The sequence below is a fragment of the Coenobita brevimanus genome, chromosome 39 (assembly GCF_032717465.1).
Source record: "Coenobita brevimanus isolate Jiangsu-jjx chromosome 39, ASM3271746v2, whole genome shotgun sequence".
Lineage (NCBI taxonomy): Eukaryota > Metazoa > Arthropoda > Malacostraca > Decapoda > Coenobitidae > Coenobita > Coenobita brevimanus.
The window spans coordinates 13,113,895-13,133,168 of NC_136992.1; the positions used below are offsets into that span (position 1 = coordinate 13,113,895).

Sequence of the window (19,274 nt, forward strand, 5' to 3'; positions counted from 1 at the left end):
AATATTTAGTCCAAAATTTCCATACCATTCAGGAAACCACTCTGTTCATTAGTCACCTGGTATTCTGACAAGTTTTTCAATCACAGTTCTTCCATATACTTTACCCACAGTACTCTGCAGACTTATTTCACAGTATTTGTTGCATTCACTTTGATAACCCTTTCATTTTGGTGCTGACGAGGAGCTTAAATGTGGTGGTACTGTGTACCCTGAGTGAACAAGGTAACTGCATTGTCCATACAGGAGCTAATCTATTTATCTATTGCCACCTCAATCTTGTAAGAGGTGGCCACAAACAAATCGCCTCCGTGTCACCCTATCCCCTGCCATTTCACTGCCTTCCCCCCAGCTCACATCCTCCTCTCTCATATACCTCTCCACTCCATCTCTCCCTTGGGCTCCCCCTCCCTCTCCCCCCCTCCACAACACTCTCATACACTCTCCTCATTAGTCTTTTGCTCTCCATCCTCTCCATGCGGTCAAACCACCTCAGTGTATTTCTCCTAATGCTTTCAATCACATCCACATCCACGCCACAACGCTGTACTTCCTCGTTTGTCAGTCTGCCTTTCCATGTAACTCCACATGCTTCTCTCAAATAACATTGACTTGTGTCCTTCCAACAAGGTCTAAGCTTCACTTCCTTACATTAGAATTGGTATCACAATACTATCATGCAGCGGCTTTTTTTTGCTTCCATGCTCACCGCCCTATTTCATATGAGAGGTATAAGGAAAAGAGGAATAGGGCGAGAAGGGCTGTGCGTGATGCTAAAGTGACAGCAGGTGAAAGGTGGGGTAGGCAACTGACTGAGTATTTTCAACAATAAGAAAATGTTCTGGAAGGAGGTGAAAAGGGTGCAAAAGGGAGAGTCTGGGAAGGAGTAAAAGCAGAGGATGGAAGGATATCAATTGAGATGGATGCAGTAAGGAAGAGATGGACAGAGTATTTTGAAAGATTGTAAATGTAGAGGAGGAAAGGGTGGCTGAGATTGTGGCAGATGAAAGGGTGCAAGGAATAAATGTGGTGGGAGAGTTGAATGATTCTTTGATCACGAAGGAGGAAGTGGAGAAGGCAGTAAAGGAGATGAAAACAGGGAAAGCTGCAGGTATGGATGGGTGTGCTGTGCAATGCCTGAAGGGTGGTGGAGTGACTGTTGTTGACTGGTTAGTAAGATTGTTGAATGTGTGCTTTGTGAAAGGTATGGCGCCAGTTGACTGGGCAAGTGCTTGTGTGGTCCCGTTGTATAAAGGCAAGGGTGATAAGTATGAATGTACTAGCTTTAGGGGTATAAGTCTGTTGAGTGTTGTAGGTAAGGTGTATGGTAGAGTGTTAATTATGAGAGTTAGAGAGCGTACAGAGGGAGTGATTGGTGATGAGCAATGTGGCTTTAGGAGATAGAGGGGATGCGTGGATCAGGTGTTCGCAGTGAGACAAGTGTGTGAAAAGTATTTAGCGAAAGGCAAGGATGTGTTTTGGGCATTCATGGATTTAGAGAAACCTTATGATAAAATTGATAGGGAGGCTTTGTGGACTGTTTTAAGATTGTATGGACTTGATGGTAGGTTACTAAAAGGGGTGAAAAGTATTTATGTAAATAGTAGAGCGTGTGTAAGAGTGGGAAATGCTGTGAGTGATTGGTTTCCCGTGAGAGTGGGGCTGTGATTGGGATGTGTGATGTCGCCTTGGTTGTTTAATATTTATATGGATGGTGTTGTAAGGAAGGTGAATGCAAGAGTGTTAGGTGGAGGTCTGAGTCTGGTGAATGTTGATGGTGGAGAGTGGAATCTGAAGCAGCTGCTGTTTGCAGATGATACTGCACTGGTGGCTGATTCAGAGGAGAGATTGAGACAGTTGGTAGAGGAGTTTGGAAGGGTGTGTGAAAGGAGGAAATTGAAAGTAAATGAGAATAAGAGTAAAGTGATGAAGTGTACGAGGTTGGTAGATGGTAGGGGGATGAATATAATTTTGAATGGTGAGTTGCTTGAGGAGGTAGAGTGTTTTAAATATTTAGGGTCACATGTTGCTGTGGATGGAAGAATAGATGCAGAAGTGAAGTTTAGAATGAATGAAGTAGGTAAGGTGCTGGGTGGAATGAAAAAAGTGTTTAGATGTCGTTCGCTTAGAATGGATGTAAAGAGAAGGCTGTATGAGGGTGTTGTGGTACCGACTGCATTATATGGGGCTGAAACATGGAATATGGGTGTAGCAGAGAGGAAAAGTTTGAATGTAATGGAGATGAGGTGTCTGAGGAGTATGTGTGGAGTGACGCGTATGGATCGAGTGCGAAATGATGAAGTGCGAAGGAGAACTGGAGTTGTTCAGGAGATGGCTGGTAGAGTTGAGCAGAGGGTGTTGCGATGGTTTGGGCATAAGGAGAGAATGGATAATGAGCGATTGGTGAAAAAGATAACTAGATCTGATGTGAGAGGTGTAAGGCTGAGAGGGAGACCACGAATAGGATGGATGGACAGTGTGAAGAGAGCACTGGATGCGAGAGGGATGTCTGTTGGGCAAGGAAGAGTGGCTGTGTGTGACAGAAATAAATGGAGAGAAATTGTGAATGAATAAATGATGACGCAGCCCTGAGGGGATATTTTCCCGCATTTGGTCTGATCAGCTAGTCAGGTCAGGTGCGGGTAAGGGGATGGGTCTATTATGATGCGGCAGGGATAAACCAGCTCTGCTGTCGGGTCCTGCTGTGGATGTCACTGATTGCACTGCGCAGTTGACCCTTGTGCAGTGTGATGCTGTGAGGATCTGTCCCTTCTTCCCTCTGGGGCTAAGATGCAAATGAACGTACTTGAATGGATGAGTAAACGGGCAGTGTGTCGTCCTGTCTCGGCTACCTCCCTTTCCTTGGGAGAAGCAGCCTAGGTAAATAGATAGATAGATAGCTTTCAAAGAACCAGCCACTTTCTCCCTTGCTGTATCCTTTCAAGCACTTCATCCTCCAAACTTCCATCTTACTCATCACACTACCCAAGTACTTAAATGGCCTCACATTTTCCACATCCTCACCATCCAGCCTCACTGCACATTCAGTGACTTCATTTCTCTCGAAGACCATAACCTTGCCCTTCCCTACGTTCACTTTTAGATTCTATTTCTTACACACACACCCAAACTCATTCACCAAGCCATGCAGTTCCCCTTTGTCTTCACTTAACAGTACAGTATCACCTGCAAACAACAATACAGGAAGTTTCCAAACATTGCCCTCTCTCATTAGGGTCACTCCAACATCCACTGCTCTACCTTGTATCTCATTTATAACCCCATCCATACACAGATTGAACAACCATGAAGACATGACACATCCCTGTTTCCGCCCAGCATTCAGATAAAAAAATTCACTCAGTTCACCATCCACACGCACTGCAGTCTTAGCACCCTTATACATGCTCTTCACAGCATTCAACAACTTTCCATTTACTCCATATTCTTAATATTTTCCACGTTCCTTGTCTGTCCACTCTGTCATATGCTTTCTCCAAATCCATGAAGGCTGCATATAACTTCTTTCCCTTCTCTAGACACTTTTCCATCAGAGACCTAAGGATGATTATCTGATTTATACAACCACTTCCCTTCCCAAAACCTCCCGGTTCTTCAAGTAATTCCACTGTTATTTCCTACCGTATACTTTGCCTATTACACTAAGAAGACAGATGTCCCTATGATTACCACACATTTCTTTTTCCCCTTTTCCTTTGTACAAGGAAATACAGTAATTATACCTGACTTCCTATCCTCTGGGACTCTTCCGTCCTCCCAGGCCAGTCTTCACATCTTCCATATCCACTCTGATACTGTCTCTCTTCCATGCTTCATCATTTCACCACACACCTCATCAATTCCTGGGTCTTTCCCCATTTTGACGCTCATCATTGCATCTGCTGCTTCTGTCCTACTGATCTCTCCCACCCTTCTCACCACCCTCCTTCTCCCAGCAGTTCTGCGGCCATTCATACTCACATTATTTTTAACAGTTCCTGAAAGTGTTCACTCCATCTTCTCACTTTTCTTCCTTCTGCACTAGCAATCTACCATTTGTATCTTTCACTCCCCTATTAACTTCTTTATCGCCCTGTCTAACTCTCTTTATCTCCTTCCAGAACATTTCCTTACATTCCCTCCACTTTACATTCAAATTCCTCCCAAATTCCTCATCGACTCAACAAAGTCCCATTTTCTTAATCTGAATTCCTTTCTAGCATGCATTCCATCCACATTCTTCTTTTGCACATCACACCATGCTGTCACTTTCTCATTTGCAGTACCACACTTACTTAGCATTTGCTGACCAAGCACTTTTTGTGTGCTCTTAACTGTCTGTACTGACTGACTTATTTTTGTGACAGTGTTGGTAGTGAGTGCAACACCCTTGAGCTCGTTCACCGCACCGAAGTAGAGGACATCCCCACATCCATTGTCTCGTACACTGGCCGCGTCCTGGTGGCTGTTGGTCGCCTGCTCAGAATATACGACCTTGGCAAGAAGAAGCTGCTGAGAAAGTGTGAGAACAAAGTAAGGGCATTGTATAGACAGTCAGGGTCTTAGATTTGCGTAATGTTTCTCTGTTTGTTTTTCACTTAAGATGTGTGTAACTTTCATCCTCTGCAACATCACATCAAAGTGTCATGTGTAGGCAGAGAAACATACTAAGCCACTCTGTACCCAGAATATTTGTCAGCAGAGGAAAGTAAGAAGTTTAAGAGATGAAATACTGGGTGAACTTTTGCCTGAAGCTGAGCTGTGAAGTACACTTAGGGCTGTATTCTCAGGGAGTTAAGAGACTTTGTAACATCTCTTCACTTTTTTTTTTTTTTTTTAAATTACTGTGATTATCAAGATCATCACTGTTATTATTATATATTCTGTATTTTTAATGTATCTGACTCTGGGCATAGACAATAGTCTCCCCAAGGAGTCCAGCAGTCCTTCTGTGTCCCATACATTCTCACATCACCATTTCATTTCTAACACCCACTGTCCATAACTAGGGCTGTCTGGTTCAGGACTGAGGTGATGGTATTTTGAGAGGTGTTTTTGTGACTTGCAGGTAGATCTAGTGAGAAATAAAAGCCAGAAAATCTGTTTTATTAAAATACACATCTTTATACTATCTTGTTAGACATCAGATCACTTCACTAACCACTTGGTGGCTGCCTTAATATTCTTTTGTATATTTTATGTTATATAATAATGATGTAGCCATTAGTATATATTGCAACTTCAGTATAGGTATCAAGTCTAGAGATAACAGTGATACATGTAGTACGGTATGTTTGTACAGTGTAAGCAAGAAGGTAGTGAAAGAGGTGAAAGAGGTAGTGAAAAGAGAGACTGTTTTAACCCTTTTACTGCGATTGTGGTGTATAGTATTTTAGTAAGACTAATCCCTAAACTGCAGCATTAGGAAATCCTGACCTTCTTGTGGTGTGCAAAAAGTATAGATTTTATAGCGGTCGGAAGCCTGTATTAATTTCTTGATATGAAGGAGAACATGTTGAAGGGTGTGTATATCCAATATACAGTACAGTCAGTATCTCTTGTAGCAAGTCATTTTGCAGCTAAGTTGAAGGGTTTTGGTCCTGTTAAAAGTTTCCTTCACAGACAGTTTTTGGCATGATGAGATGGAGGACCATATTTTAAAGTAAATGTGTGCCAATTTTTAGGTCAGTATCTACAATACTGCCATCAGGGCATGTGTTTTAATTTTTGAATTTTGTGGGGGACTTCATCAAAATATACAGCATGAACAGGTGGGGAGAGCAGCTAAAGAAAACTCTAGATGCCATCATAGGATCAGTATCATTATTAGTCCTATGTTGGCCTTAAAGCAAAGTGTGGATTTTTTTTTTTCTCTCTCCCTTGACTCAAGATGTAATTTACTGTTGCTTGGTGGGCATTTAGCAGTGTAAGTCGCAGTTTTGGGGTTAACATTGGAAGTGTGTGTCCAGCTGAGAGATGTCTGTTAATCAGCAGCTATGAAAGTATCTCAAATACTTTAATTATTCTGTGGTATTGTTGCCTCTTGGAATTTTATTTAACAGTAGAATTTGTGCCCATTTAATAGAAATCCTTGGATCCAGAGGGTTAAAATATTCTCTTATCTCCCTGTACAATGAGAACCTTATCACTAATATAAAGATATGTGACAGCACATCCCTAACTTGATTGTGGACATGAAAGCGAGGGGCCAACGGGTGTTTGTGAGTGACGTGCAGGAGTCGCTCTTCGTGGTGCGATATAAGCGACAGGAGAACCAACTCATAATTTTTGTTGACGACACAAACCAGCGCTGGGTGACCACCTCCTGCCTCCTTGATTACGACACAGCTTCCCTTGCTGACAAGTTTGGCAATGTGGCTGTGGTAAGTGTGCTCTTGTACTGTAAGTTATGAAATGTCCATGATGTGTCTTAAAATATTGAACCATTTTCCATACAGCTGGTGAAGCAAATTGAGCAGACTGCCAGATTAACTTTTTAGGTAACAGTGGAACTCCATTCATCATCATCGAATCCTTTTCTGTCTCATCATAAGCATAAGGGCCTGGGGTTAGGCAGTTCACTTCTGACATTTAAGGCAAGGGTGACCAACCTCACTCTTCCTCAAGTGGCATTATATGAGCAGTAAACCCCGACCATCCCTTGAAGTAAATCCTTAAGAGCTCTCATCTAATTGGAGTTCCTTGACCTACTACACCACCAGGTGTCATTTGGTTATGGGGTTACCACCCAGCTTACAGTAGTAAAAGGTTTTCTGAGCTACAGGAAACCATTTGGCTTGCCAATCATTGTAGTTACCTGAAGACAGCAGTACATCAAGTGAGTGGATGGTTCATTCCTCCACCTGCAGTTAAAGAATGTAAAAAACGGTGATCTTTTAATGCAAAGAAGAAAGACACAAAGGCTTGAAGCCAAAAAAGGAAGAAAAAATAATTATTCTTTCCAGAAAAATGGTGAAATTAGGTGCAGTTATTGTGTAATTAAGACTCCTCACCCTTCCCTAGGATGGGAAAGCAGGTCTGGTTGATGATGTGATGATGATGATGATGATGATGATGATGATGATGATGATGATGTTCTTGTACTGTATGTGTATCAGATAAATTCAGGTTTCCTGGGGCTTGAATGATGAGTGAATGGAAGCATGGCCCATTGGATTGGGCAAAATTGGGCTGTCTGGACATTGCTACTTCTCACCCTGCCCTAGAGTGGGGAAGGAGGTCCGGATGATGATGATGCATCTCTCCAATAGCACGAGCAGTTGTTTAAGTTCTGTTTTTTCAGTTTCATGAGAGTAATTTATAATGGAAGTATTGTAAAGTTGTTATTTTTCCAGGTGAGGTTGGGTGGAGACATAACTGATGACGTTGATGAAGATCCAACAGGCAACAAAGCACTGTGGGACCGAGGGCTTCTCAATGGTGCATCTCAAAAGGCAGAGGTTGTGGCAAATTTCCATGTTGGCGAGACTGTCAATACTCTTGAGGTATGTTGTGTCTTGTCAGTCATTGTCACCATCATCATTGGCAACGCTGCCGTCTGTATTTTCATTGTCATTATCATCATCCTTCATTGTTATTGTTCTTCTCCTGCTCCTCCTCCTCATCAGTTTTTATTTCATTAACACAATCCAGTTTCCCACACCTCCTGTTACGAGTGAAATTATTGCCATCATTACGGGTCTTATAGCACCATACACAGGGTGTACAGGCACAGACACAAGTATCTTCCCAAAGTTTGACGAATACTTAGTGAAAAATCAAAGCATCTGAAACACACACTGGTAGAGATGGGGTTTGATTGTATTTTGCCAGTTGTAAGTTTTCTTCAGATGGAGCTGGGAAGATAATTGTTTCTGTGACTGTACAAGTACCTTGGCCCTGTCTCCACACCGGGACAAAATGAGAATCCACACAATGATGCTACCCCATACAGAATATATTTGTGAAGCCTTTTGATATATCACATGTCAGATCTTACGTTTATTAACTTTTTTTTTGTGTGTGTGTGTGTGTGTCATATTGAGTTTTACAAAACTGACATGGGTGAGTGAAAGAGAATAGATGAATCTCATGCATCATGGCAGTCACTTTTCTCATCACAAAGGGACAACCACAGGGTATCATATTGTGATCCTGGGTTGGCAGGTTACATTTTCATATGACAAAATTTTCAGAATGATTGAGGTACCTGGCAACCCAATTGGTTTATTCTTTAGCGGTGCAAAAAGTGATTGCCATGATATGTCATATTAATTGATTCTTTTCATTTTCACCTACCCACATCAGTGAAGAAAACGTTATCTGAAATAGAAAAATTGGTTAATCAACATAGGATTTGGCATAAGAGATGCCAAAAGGCTACATACCGGTAATTATCTTGTTTAGGTTGCATCATTGGTGGATTAACATTTCATCCAAGCAGGGTGGGGTGGGGGAATAAGATGCATGAACATCCTTTACAGTATCAATAGCAAGACAAAGCATACAGTTTCATATATTTACTCTTTATTCTTGCCAAATAGTTGATGCCCAGTGGTGTAGTGCATTGAAGTTCTCCGACTGGATGTAGCCCATAAGGGTAGAAATCTGAAGGGTGACTGGGGTATATTGCTCACTTAGTGTCACTTTTGGAAAAGTGGCTTTACTCATTCTACTCTAATGTGGCCTAAAAGTGCCACCTCTAGATGTTGAATGCTGATTTGTAATAATAGATTAACTCTAGAATTTGATGTTAATCACAAAGAGGTGCTTTGGAAATGTTGTAGACCCATAGCATTGTCTGTTTCTGGCATTTAGCTACATGGAATAGGCTGCAGGAGAATGAAAATCTGGGCCAAGTTAGTTGAAACCACTAGTCACTTGCCTTAAATATGTGGACTGAGAAAGCTTAGCCTGTAATGGGGCAGTAAGGCATCTGATGATGAATTGACGGAATACCAGAAAGCAAATGTATCTCATAGTATACTTAAGACTTTATGTCTGTTGTGGTTAGTGGTATCACACCATCCTCTCTTGATGTATTGCTACCTTCAGGTGACTCTACAGTGAGTGACAAAACCAAGTGGTTTCTTGTAGCACAGAAAATCATTTACTACAGTGTTTTGGCATGTGAAGCGAATGGGGGATGACAGCTGGGTGTAGAAAGTAAGAAGTGTGAACGTTGGGGGTAGGGTTGTGAGAGGTAGACTGAAAAAGGCATGGGAAGAGGTCATAAAGTGTGACCTCAGGGATGAGGGACTGCAGAGGGAGGCTGCAAGAGATGAGCAGCATGGAGAGCCACCATTAGGTGACCAAGGCCAACACATGCAAGCATATTGGAGCCTGTATAAACTAAATGAAACGAATTGACGAATGGTAGTAACCATTTAATCACTTTGATATTAGGTGGAATAGTTAATGTACTCAACTGAATATAGCCCATAATGGTTTGATTTTTTCTCTTATTCTCTGATGTAATGGTAGTTGGAGATGAGCATCTTGTTACTCGCGCCTTAAAATGTGTGGACAGCAGCATACCCTGGATCCCCTAATGGGACAGTAAAGTATTGGGTGATGTATATTGTAAGTTGATAGATACAGGATGATAATGATGATGGAATTGTTTTCAGAAAGCAACATTGATCCCTGGTGGCAGTGAGTCTCTGGTATATACAACACTGAGTGGGACAGTGGGTGTGTTGGTACCATTCACATCGAGGGAGGATCATGAACTCTTCCAGAACTTGGAGATGCATATGCGTTCTGAACACCCACCTCTTTGTGGACGCGACCACCTCTCATTCAGATCGTATTTCTTCCCAGTCAAGGTAACCCAGTACTTTATATATATATATATATATATATATATATATATATGTAAACACTTTGCTGTATTACATTGTACACATAATCTTGTACATAATTGCTGTTTTGACAATTTCTTTACTGTCTGTATTGTAAATTTAATAAGAATTAAGACTTTTTATAGTGTTTACTGTGCATTACAATAGAACCATAGGCTGAGAAAAGAAAGTTCAGCATTGTACATTAGAACTGTCACTTGGTTTATGGTGTGTGGTCCTGTCCTCTGGAACTTAGTTTATCTGTAAAATTAGTTAGTATGGAGTGGCTTTTCCCCTGATTAGTCTGAATTAACTGGGCATTACTGTAGTAGACAGTATCAGGAGTGTTGGTCGACTCTACATAGGGATAGGGATGGCACCGATGTGCCCATAAGCCTTAACGTTCATTTGCATCTCCCAGACATGGAGGTATTATTAAGCTTCGTCAAATAAAGGCCAAATTTTTGGAAGTACTGTATTATTATTATTTTATTTAGCTCTTTTTTTTTTCTTAGATCTTCATGGTATTATACAGGAAGGTATCCTAGGGTAACCCAGGTACTTGTGCCAAATATAAATGACCTTTACTTCTTTTTGAAGGTCGCACTGTCATTTTTGGTGCAAAAATTGCATATTTGAGATTGAAATATTTCAGGAACTAATTGAGATATAGCTATTTAGTTGAAATATCCCGTGGTAAAAAAGTTTGCTAAGAATTTTGCCAAATATTTTGCTATTTAGTCTGGTAGAAAGTACCAAATTCAGATCTGCTTAGTGTTTTCATTGTCATGTGTTTTAGAAAAACCCACAAAAGCTGTAAAGCTGTAACTTTACAGAAATATAGTTGTGGTTCCTCCTGTTATCTGAGAGGAATTTGGTTACAGTTAAGCATACAGTTAGCCAGTTACAAATGTAAAATGTACCTATGCACTCCTCCACACCTTTGTCTTCATATCTTGTTGATATTACACAAGAAACTACCTTAGGTTAATCTAAATACATGTACCATTTATGAATGGCCTTGAACTATTTTTGAAGGTCACAGACTTGGTTATGGTGCCAAAATTTCATACCCTATTTACCATAAATAGTTATGGTAAACTTTATTTATTGTGTTTACATAGTAAGTAAATAGGTAACCAATCCTACGTTGCCCCATGAGGAGTGTAGGAATAGGTAAATAATTATTTTTTTTAAGCATCAACCCATAATCATCATGTTTTTAGATACCCCAAACACCTCCTGAAGTAGCTAAACAGCACAAAACACCCTATTGGACAATCAACAACTCCTCCTCCTCCTCCTCCTCCTCCTCCTCCTCCTCCTGAACACTTTGGCAAGCTGGGCAGAAAAATGGCAATTGAAATTCATCCATCCATCCGTCACCCAAACCTACGTTGCCCCATGAGGAGCATAGGAGCCCGGGGCTAGGCAAGTTGGTCCTGACATTTAAGATGAGAGTGACCAGCCTAACTCATCACTGAGTGGCATTAACGTGAGCAGTAAACCCCAACCACTCCTTGGTTATAAACCTTCACTAGCTCAGTCCACTTGGAGCACTGCAATTTTCCACTAAACCACCAGGCGCCTTATGAAATTCAACATTGAAAATTGCAAAGTACTTCATATTGGAAATAACAACATCCATGTGAATTACAAAATTATTAATATTCAGTTATCAAGTACAGACAGTGAAAAGGATCTTGGTGTGATGATAACAAATGACCTAACACTGAGTAAGCAGTGCACTGAGGCGATGAAAGTTGCTAACAAGTTGTTGGGTCTTGTTGCAAGAACTTTCGAGTTCAAATTGAAAAGCCATACATGCAATGTACAACTTGCTAGTGCGCCCCCATCTTGAGTATTGTATGCAGTTCTGGTCCATACTACAGAAAGGCCATAGAAAAATTGGAGAAAATACAGTGAAGAATCACAAAAGTGATACCACGATTGAGAAACGAATCATATGATGAACGCCTTGAAGAACTTAATTTATGTAGTCTAATGAAATGCAGGTTAAGAGGTAACCTGTTTGAAGTTTTCAAAATCATGAAGGGATATGGCAACTTAGACATGAATAAATATTTTGAAATTGACCGGTCGAGTCAAACCAGGAGTAATGGCTGCAGAATTATGGGAAAGCGTTTCAGAACCCATGAAGCAAAATAATTCTTCAACAGTCATAAATATCTGGAACAGATTACCCTCAGATACCGTGAACAGTATCTCAGTTAAGTCATTTAAAAACAAAATAGACAAGTATTTGCATGAAAATCCTCAGTTGACTGAGTTTCTGTCCGAATAACTTACTTTTACCAGCTACGTGTAAGCTCATTCCCCTCCTGTCTACAAGACACCCCATAAACTTAACGTACCCATACATAGTGTCGCATCACGTCTTCATGTATTTATCAGTTTATTAAATGCAATAAAGTAATATAAGCACAGATTAGGATCTACACAGATAGCCCTGAGTTAATGGTCACTACTCTTACTTTCGACCTGTGATGGGCTGTGGATCAGTGAGGGTCCCTGTTAGTCAAGTGACCACTATTGGGATTTTTTTTAATGTACCAGGGATCACTGCATCAGGAGGAAACTTGTGTACTTGTCCCACATGGGAGAGTTCCTTTTCTCAGTGGAGTGAACGGAGCTAGGGCCTGAGTGACTGTTGCTTACCTTAAAAGCGCCAGGCAAGGCTGCCGCACCACCCCTAAACATCTACATTGTGGAGTGTGTAGTTTCCACGTTATGTCCACAGACTTCCCATTAACTCATTGTACCGGTTTATAATGTCAAGCCGTAACTATTAGTTTATTTGATTACTTACTCTTTCAGGTTACTCAATTGGGTAGCTTATAGACAAAGTACAGTATTATAGAATGTGACTTTTCCTTTCCAGTATTTCGTATGAAATTTCCATGTCAGTTTTTCCATGCTGCATGGTGGTTTTTCTCACTTTTTCCTAGAGGGTTTGGGGGTGGGGGGAGCTTTCTTGCTTTACTATCCCCATCCTTCAGCATGTAGAGTTAGCTCTTGTAGTCATAGTTTTCTCTGTAACAAGCAGCCTCGAAAGGACCATAAGGTCTGTTGCTGTTTGCTTTCCTCCTCCTCCTCCTCCTCCTCCGGGGTGCAGCCAACCCCACGGTACAACGGTTGCAGCAATTATTGGAAATTAATGTTTTCATAAAGAGCATAATAGGCTTAATTAATTATTGGAAGTACATACAGGTAAGAAGATGTATTAGAGTTAACTTAATTTTTATGTCGGCTGTTCTTGTAATATGAATAGGCTTCTTATGAAACCATCACCAGGAGCTGTCTCATTTGGACATTGGTAAAATGCTTTTGATTGCATGCATGAGACATTCAGTATAATGCTTCTTGGACCTTGCAACTCTTGCACATTTAGGAACATTGGCTCATGATGTTATTTAAATTTTAGTGCTACTACAGTATTTTAAGAATTTGCCTTGACAGTGAGCTGTTCTCTTGGAAGGAATGCTATAGTAGAAACTCATACAGAACAGTGTGACTCTGTGATCCTTTTGCTTCACTTGCTGAAGCATCAGTCAGTTATGTCTCTGAAGGCACACGAGGAATTTGTGGATGTCAAGAGCATACGAAACCCCAAACTTAAATTTAGTGACATTTTGTGGTAGGTGGGGGCGCTCACCATCCACTCACTCAATGTAGTGCTGCTCTTGGGTGTCTGCCCTGTCCTCTCCTCCATCCTTCTTTCCTTCTATTTTCATCTATCTTTCTTTCCTTCATTCTTTCCCCATCCTTCTGCCTATGGGTGACTTAACACTCCCTCTTCTGTCTTTCATTTCTCCATTCTTTCCTCTTCCTTCTGCCTATGGGTGACTCTACACTGAGTGACAAGCCAAATGGTTTCCTTTACACCAGGAAACCATTGACTACGCTGGGTGGTAAACATATAACCAAATTTTGGCGCCTGGTGGTTTAATGGGTAATTATTGTGCTCCAGTCGGATTGAGCTGGTGAAGGTTTATATCCAAGGGATGGTTGGGGTTTATTGCTCATGTAATGCCACTCAGGGATGAGTGAGGCTGGTCACTCTCATCTTAAATGTCAGGACCAACTGCCTAGCCCCAGGCTCCTACGCTCCTCATGGGGCAATGTAGGATTGGATGATGGATGGATGGATGGATTGCACCCCAAGACATACTTTTATTTGGATGGAGCTGAAAAGAGATACCGGTTGTATCAAATTGTCCCCAAGTGTGCTGTTGATGTGCCGATGCCATTTGCAGCAACGTATTTGTGTTTATTAAGCTTGTCAGCGTTAACACTTGCAGTATAAAGATCAAAAATAGGTCGTCTGGGAAGTCACTAAATGAATTTTTTTTTTTTTCCCCCTATGTAACTTTTTTTTTTTTTTTTTTTTTTTTTTTTTTTTTTTTAAATAATGTAACAGAACCAGACATTAACCCGTTAACTGCGCATGGCGGTTTTTTGGAGGTGTCTGTGGTGCGCAGACATAGGAGTAAAAATGAAATTTCCCAAAGGCCAAATTTTGTCTTAGGAATTGAGAGAACACATGTCAAAGTATATAGCAACGAAATATTAGTTCAATATTTACCTTGGTAAAGCCATGGATGAACATCGAAGTGCTTGATTCCCTATTGGAATGTATGGTTTTCGTTTTCTTTAACTTTTTTGGTTTCGGTTTCGTTTTTGAAGGCTCAAACATGCTTGCATGGGTCGGCCTTGGTCACCATGGCACTATATTCGAAATTCACCTGCGCAGCCAGGGCTGTATTGAGCAGTCGCACTTGGAACAGCCCAGGCTGTATAGAGCAGTTAATGGGTTAAACACCTCTGCTCCATAAAATAGACACAAGTTATTGTTAATTTTCTTTGAAAATATCATATTTATTTTGTTAAAAAAAAAATTTAATTTATACTTCATGCAAAAAGTTTCAGTGAAATTATTATTTTACTTGGTACTGGAAATACAAATGTGTTATATTTGTTCACGTAACCTGTCTCGGTAAAACAGCCTTTGTTTATCTTTTGAGGAAACATTATGTTGGGTAATTATCCCACATGGAGTAAACTTTGCATATCATTGCTTGCACTTAACATAATCTTTATATCATGATTTTGAAAATTCCTGGAACACTAAAATTTTTTACTTTAAATACACAGTACCTGTGCACTTAATTATTGTTGTTGCCTGTCATCATTTGATACCAAAAATAAAATTAATTTTATGCAATTCTGACACTTAGATGTTTCATTCGTTTGCAGCAAGAGGCCAGCAAATTGAATGATGTGTCATGAAGTAAAAACTGTTGTGAAGCACTGCAGTAAATGTTGCCTGAAAAAAGTGTAAGGTAATAGGTTGGGCTTAGGTAATAGGTTGACAGTTTTCATACTATTTAGGCAAAACTTGGTGAATGGTAGAGAGTGAGGCAAAGGTGAAGTGTTTCAGTTTGAAGAACAGTTGTTCAAAATTTAGGAACTTAGTATCAGACTTTCAGTTCTTTTAACAAAAAGTTTTACAGTAATTCATAGTGGATTAAATTTGGTGCAATGATTAAGGGTCAGTCAGAGAAACTGTTCACATCTGAGAACAATACAGACAAAGGTCAGGGTCATAGGAGTAGGTCACTTTTGATCCATTTTCAGTCAAGCCTAGTGGAGGGGTCATGGTATGGCAAGAATGAAATATTTCAAGTTTAAGAACAATTGGTCAGAGGTCAGGGTCACAGAGCTAGTTCAAAAGCTTGGCTATAGATTGATCACAAAGTGTGGATGTTGTGATCTCAATGCTCCTTGTTATTTTCTTCAGAAAATTTTATTCATCTCAAGAGAGACTTTTCAGAACTGAATGGACTTGAAGAAAATTTTATTTATCTCAAGAGAGACTTTTCAGAACTGAGTGGACTTGTCAGTCTTCATTAATCCCTTCACTGCTACAGCTCATAAGTTACAAACGCTTACAACAACGACAGCAGCAGAAAAAGGATTTTTTTAAATTGTATAAAAAGGCTCAACATGCTTGCATGCATCAGCCCGGGTCATCACCTACCAGTGGCTCTCTACGCTGCTCAATCTCTGCCAGCCAGCTTATTCTGTCCCTTATTCCTGAGATCACACTCTGGGACCTCGCTCCAGCTCTTTTTCAGTCTCCTTCTCACATCCCTTCCCCTGATGTTCACACTTCTCACCTTCCACACCCAGTTGTCATCCTCCATCCCCACAACATGCCCAAACCATCCCAGTCTATCCCTCCTCATCACAATAGCAATACATTCCATTCTGATCCTTCATCTCAACTCTTCATAGAGGCTTTTTAAAAAATCAGTAAAATCCATCCATCCATCATCCAATCCTACGTTGCCCCATGAGGAGTGTAGGAGCCCAGGGCTAGGCAGTTGGTCCTGACATTTAAGGTGAGAGTGACCAGCCACACTCATCCCTGAGTGGCATTACCTGAGCAATAAACCCCAGCCACCCCATGGATATAAATCTTCACTGGTTCAATCCAATTGAAGCGCAGTAATTACCCACTAATCCACCAGACATCAAAATTTGGTATGGTTACCACCCAGCGTAGTAAATGGTTTCCTGGTGTACAAGAAAACATTTGGCTTGTCACTTAGTGTAGAGTCACCCACAGGCAGAAGAAGAAGAAATAATGAAGGAAAGAAAGACAGAAGAGGGAGTGTAAAGTCACCCATAGGCAGAAGGATGAGGAAAGACTGTAGGAGAGAAAGACAGAAGAGGATGGAAGGAAAGAAAGATGGAGGAGAGGAAAGGGCAGATGCCCGAGAGCAGCACTACATCAGTATTTAAAAAAAAAAAAAAAAAAAAAAAAAAAAAAAAAAGTATTAGTTGTAGAGATGACAATGCAGCAAAAACTATCGGAACAAGGTCAAGGCAGTAAAACAACATGCAATTCCATCCCTACAGTTTGTGTGTGTGTGTGTGTGTGTGTGTGTGTGTGTATTTTTTTACTTCAGTATCTGCCGTTATGGTATAGTACAAGTGCAGCCGAAAAGTATCTTGATAATGGCATAGCCGTTAACCAACCATGCAAAACACGGAAGTACTGGTATGTCATAAAAGAAAGAAAAAAAAGTGCCGGGATGGGATTACATGCCATTTTACTGCCTCATCATTGTTCCAGTAGTTTTTGGTGTGTTGCCATCCCTACATCTTCATATAGTTAATCAGATGTTTTTTATACTTGTATCATTGACTATGTTCATAACATTACATCATAAGTATAGGAAGTTAACAGCATTAACATCCAGTCTCATATTACTGTATCTTCTATAGGACATGGGTACTTGAGACTAGGCACTTAATCCAGAACATGTATGATATCTTACTCTTTAATAACCTGGACTACAGTTGTTGAGCTGGGGACCCACTGCCCCAGAGGGGTATTATGGGATTAGCTATTATGACAGTATTTTGATACCAACTCTAACGAATGGAAACGAAGCTTGGACCTTGTTGGAGGGACACAAGGCAAGAGTGAGAGCAGTGGAAATGAGTTGTTTGAGAGGAGCATATGGAGTCACATGGAGAAACAGACTGACAAATGAGGATGTGAGGGAGCATTGTGGTGTGGATGTGGATGTGATAGGAAGCATTAGGAGAAACACATTGAGGTGGTTTGGCCATATGGAGAGTGAGAGACTGACGAGGGGTGTGTATGTGAGTGAGGTGGTGGGGGAGAGGGGGAGGGGGAAGCCAAGGATGAGATGGAGGGATGGAGTGGAGAGGTATATGAGAGAGGGGGATGTGAGCTGGGAGCAGGGCAATGAAATGGCGGGGGACAGGGCAATGTGGAGACAATTTGTTTGTGGCCACCCTGTATGGGATTAAGGCGTCTGGCAATAGATAGATAGACTTATTGTGCCTGTACAGGATGCCCATGTTTTACAGTGAGAATGCATTTGAAAAGTACACTGCACAGCAGCTTATTGTATGTCAGGTCAGTGATAACGTGGATTCTGTTGGGATACATTTTTAGCCAAGGGTGACTCACCCAGCATAATCTAAAAACATGTTTCAAACTTGCCAAAACCAATAGTTATATCATGTCAGTGCCCTTCACTTGGTGCTTTCCCCAAAAAATAAGTGGGAAAAAAAAAAAAAAAAAAAAAGCTCACCGAAACTGGTAATTTCACTGCACTGTATTTCAGTTGCCGCTTAAAGTCCAACACCACACTTTTATACCATCATTGACACTAACACACCCTACAGTGAGTAGTACAATTCCATCTTGAACAAACTGAGGACTGTAGACTTGCATGTGGGTGATTGTTTCATTCATCATTCATCGTCTAATCCTGTGTTGCCCCAGGAGGAGCATAGGAGCCCAGGGTAGGCAAGTTGGTCCTGGCAGTTAAGATGAGAGAATAGCTGTCACATTTTGACCAGTAAGGCTTTGTATGGGATCTTAATGGTCGTATAAATGATTTTATATATATATATATATATATATATATATATATATATATATATACAGTATATATATATATAAAAAATTTATTGCATACTGGTTCATCGCATATCAAGGGTCTGCTGTACTTGCTTCATAAGATTAGATTTTGTAGAATTAGGTAAATGATGAAGTGCCTTTAAAAAAAAAAAAAAAAAAAAGTAGTTGTAAAGTAAATTTGAGCCAAATCACGTAACAATCCTGCTTAAGCTGTGCATGGTAGTATAAGGTAAAGTTTGCATCAATTGGAGCACTGTACAAGTGTATGTGGAATGTTGAACTGATTTCTGTGTGAGTGGAGTGGAAGTCAGTTTTCCTTTTTGTTTCATACTGTTGACCAGCCAATTGTTTGGTATAATATCCTTTATTACATTGTGGTTATATAGTCTAGTGAATCACTATGATATTATCTCTGCTTCCCTGTCAGAATGTGATTGATGGTGACCTGTGTGAACAGTTCAACATGGTAGATGGCGGTAAACAGCGCAGCATTGCTGAAGACCTGGACAAGACTCCCAATGAACTCTCCAAGCGCTTGGAGGACATAAGGACACGTTATGCCTTCTGAGTCTTCTCGCTTACATTTGTATTCTGCTTGGTACTAAGTTTTATAATGACATATGAAGTGTTAACTTCCTTTAGTCTGATGATGTCATCTTTCCATGTAGTCTTTCTACTGCTGGACAATTTTAGTTAGTGTCGGAAAGTACTCTATTGATTAATGGATCAGCGAAGTCCATATGTAATCCGTCTTGTTTGAAAAGTCCCCTGAATTGAGTAAAGTCATCTGGGGATAGAAGAATAGAATAAAAAACTGTTATCAGACTAAAGTGGTTGATGTTGTATATCACTGAAATCTGAACCTCTTGGGACCAAGCAGTGTTTCATTTGTAATTAATTAAATTTTAAGTTTTTTTTTTTTTTCATCAGTAAATAAAAAAATTTAT

The 19,274-nt window shown here is 40.5% G+C and overlaps 1 protein-coding gene across 1 annotated transcript in view; it reads left to right on the forward strand.

Annotated features, from left to right (window-relative positions):
- The window catches only part of LOC145396747 (splicing factor 3B subunit 3-like), a 37,609-nt gene extending 18,644 nt beyond the window's left edge, over positions 1–18,965 (forward strand). Inside the window, exons 6-10 of the mRNA XM_080270032.1 lie at positions 4,365–4,530; positions 6,168–6,380; positions 7,353–7,502; positions 9,627–9,824; positions 18,755–18,965. Of these exons, the coding sequence (XP_080126158.1) occupies positions 4,365–4,530; positions 6,168–6,380; positions 7,353–7,502; positions 9,627–9,824; positions 18,755–18,895 (868 nt within the window). The 3' untranslated portion in view covers positions 18,896–18,965. The remainder of the gene's footprint in view (positions 1–4,364; positions 4,531–6,167; positions 6,381–7,352; positions 7,503–9,626; positions 9,825–18,754) is intronic.
- The last annotated feature ends 309 nt before the right edge of the window (positions 18,966–19,274 follow it).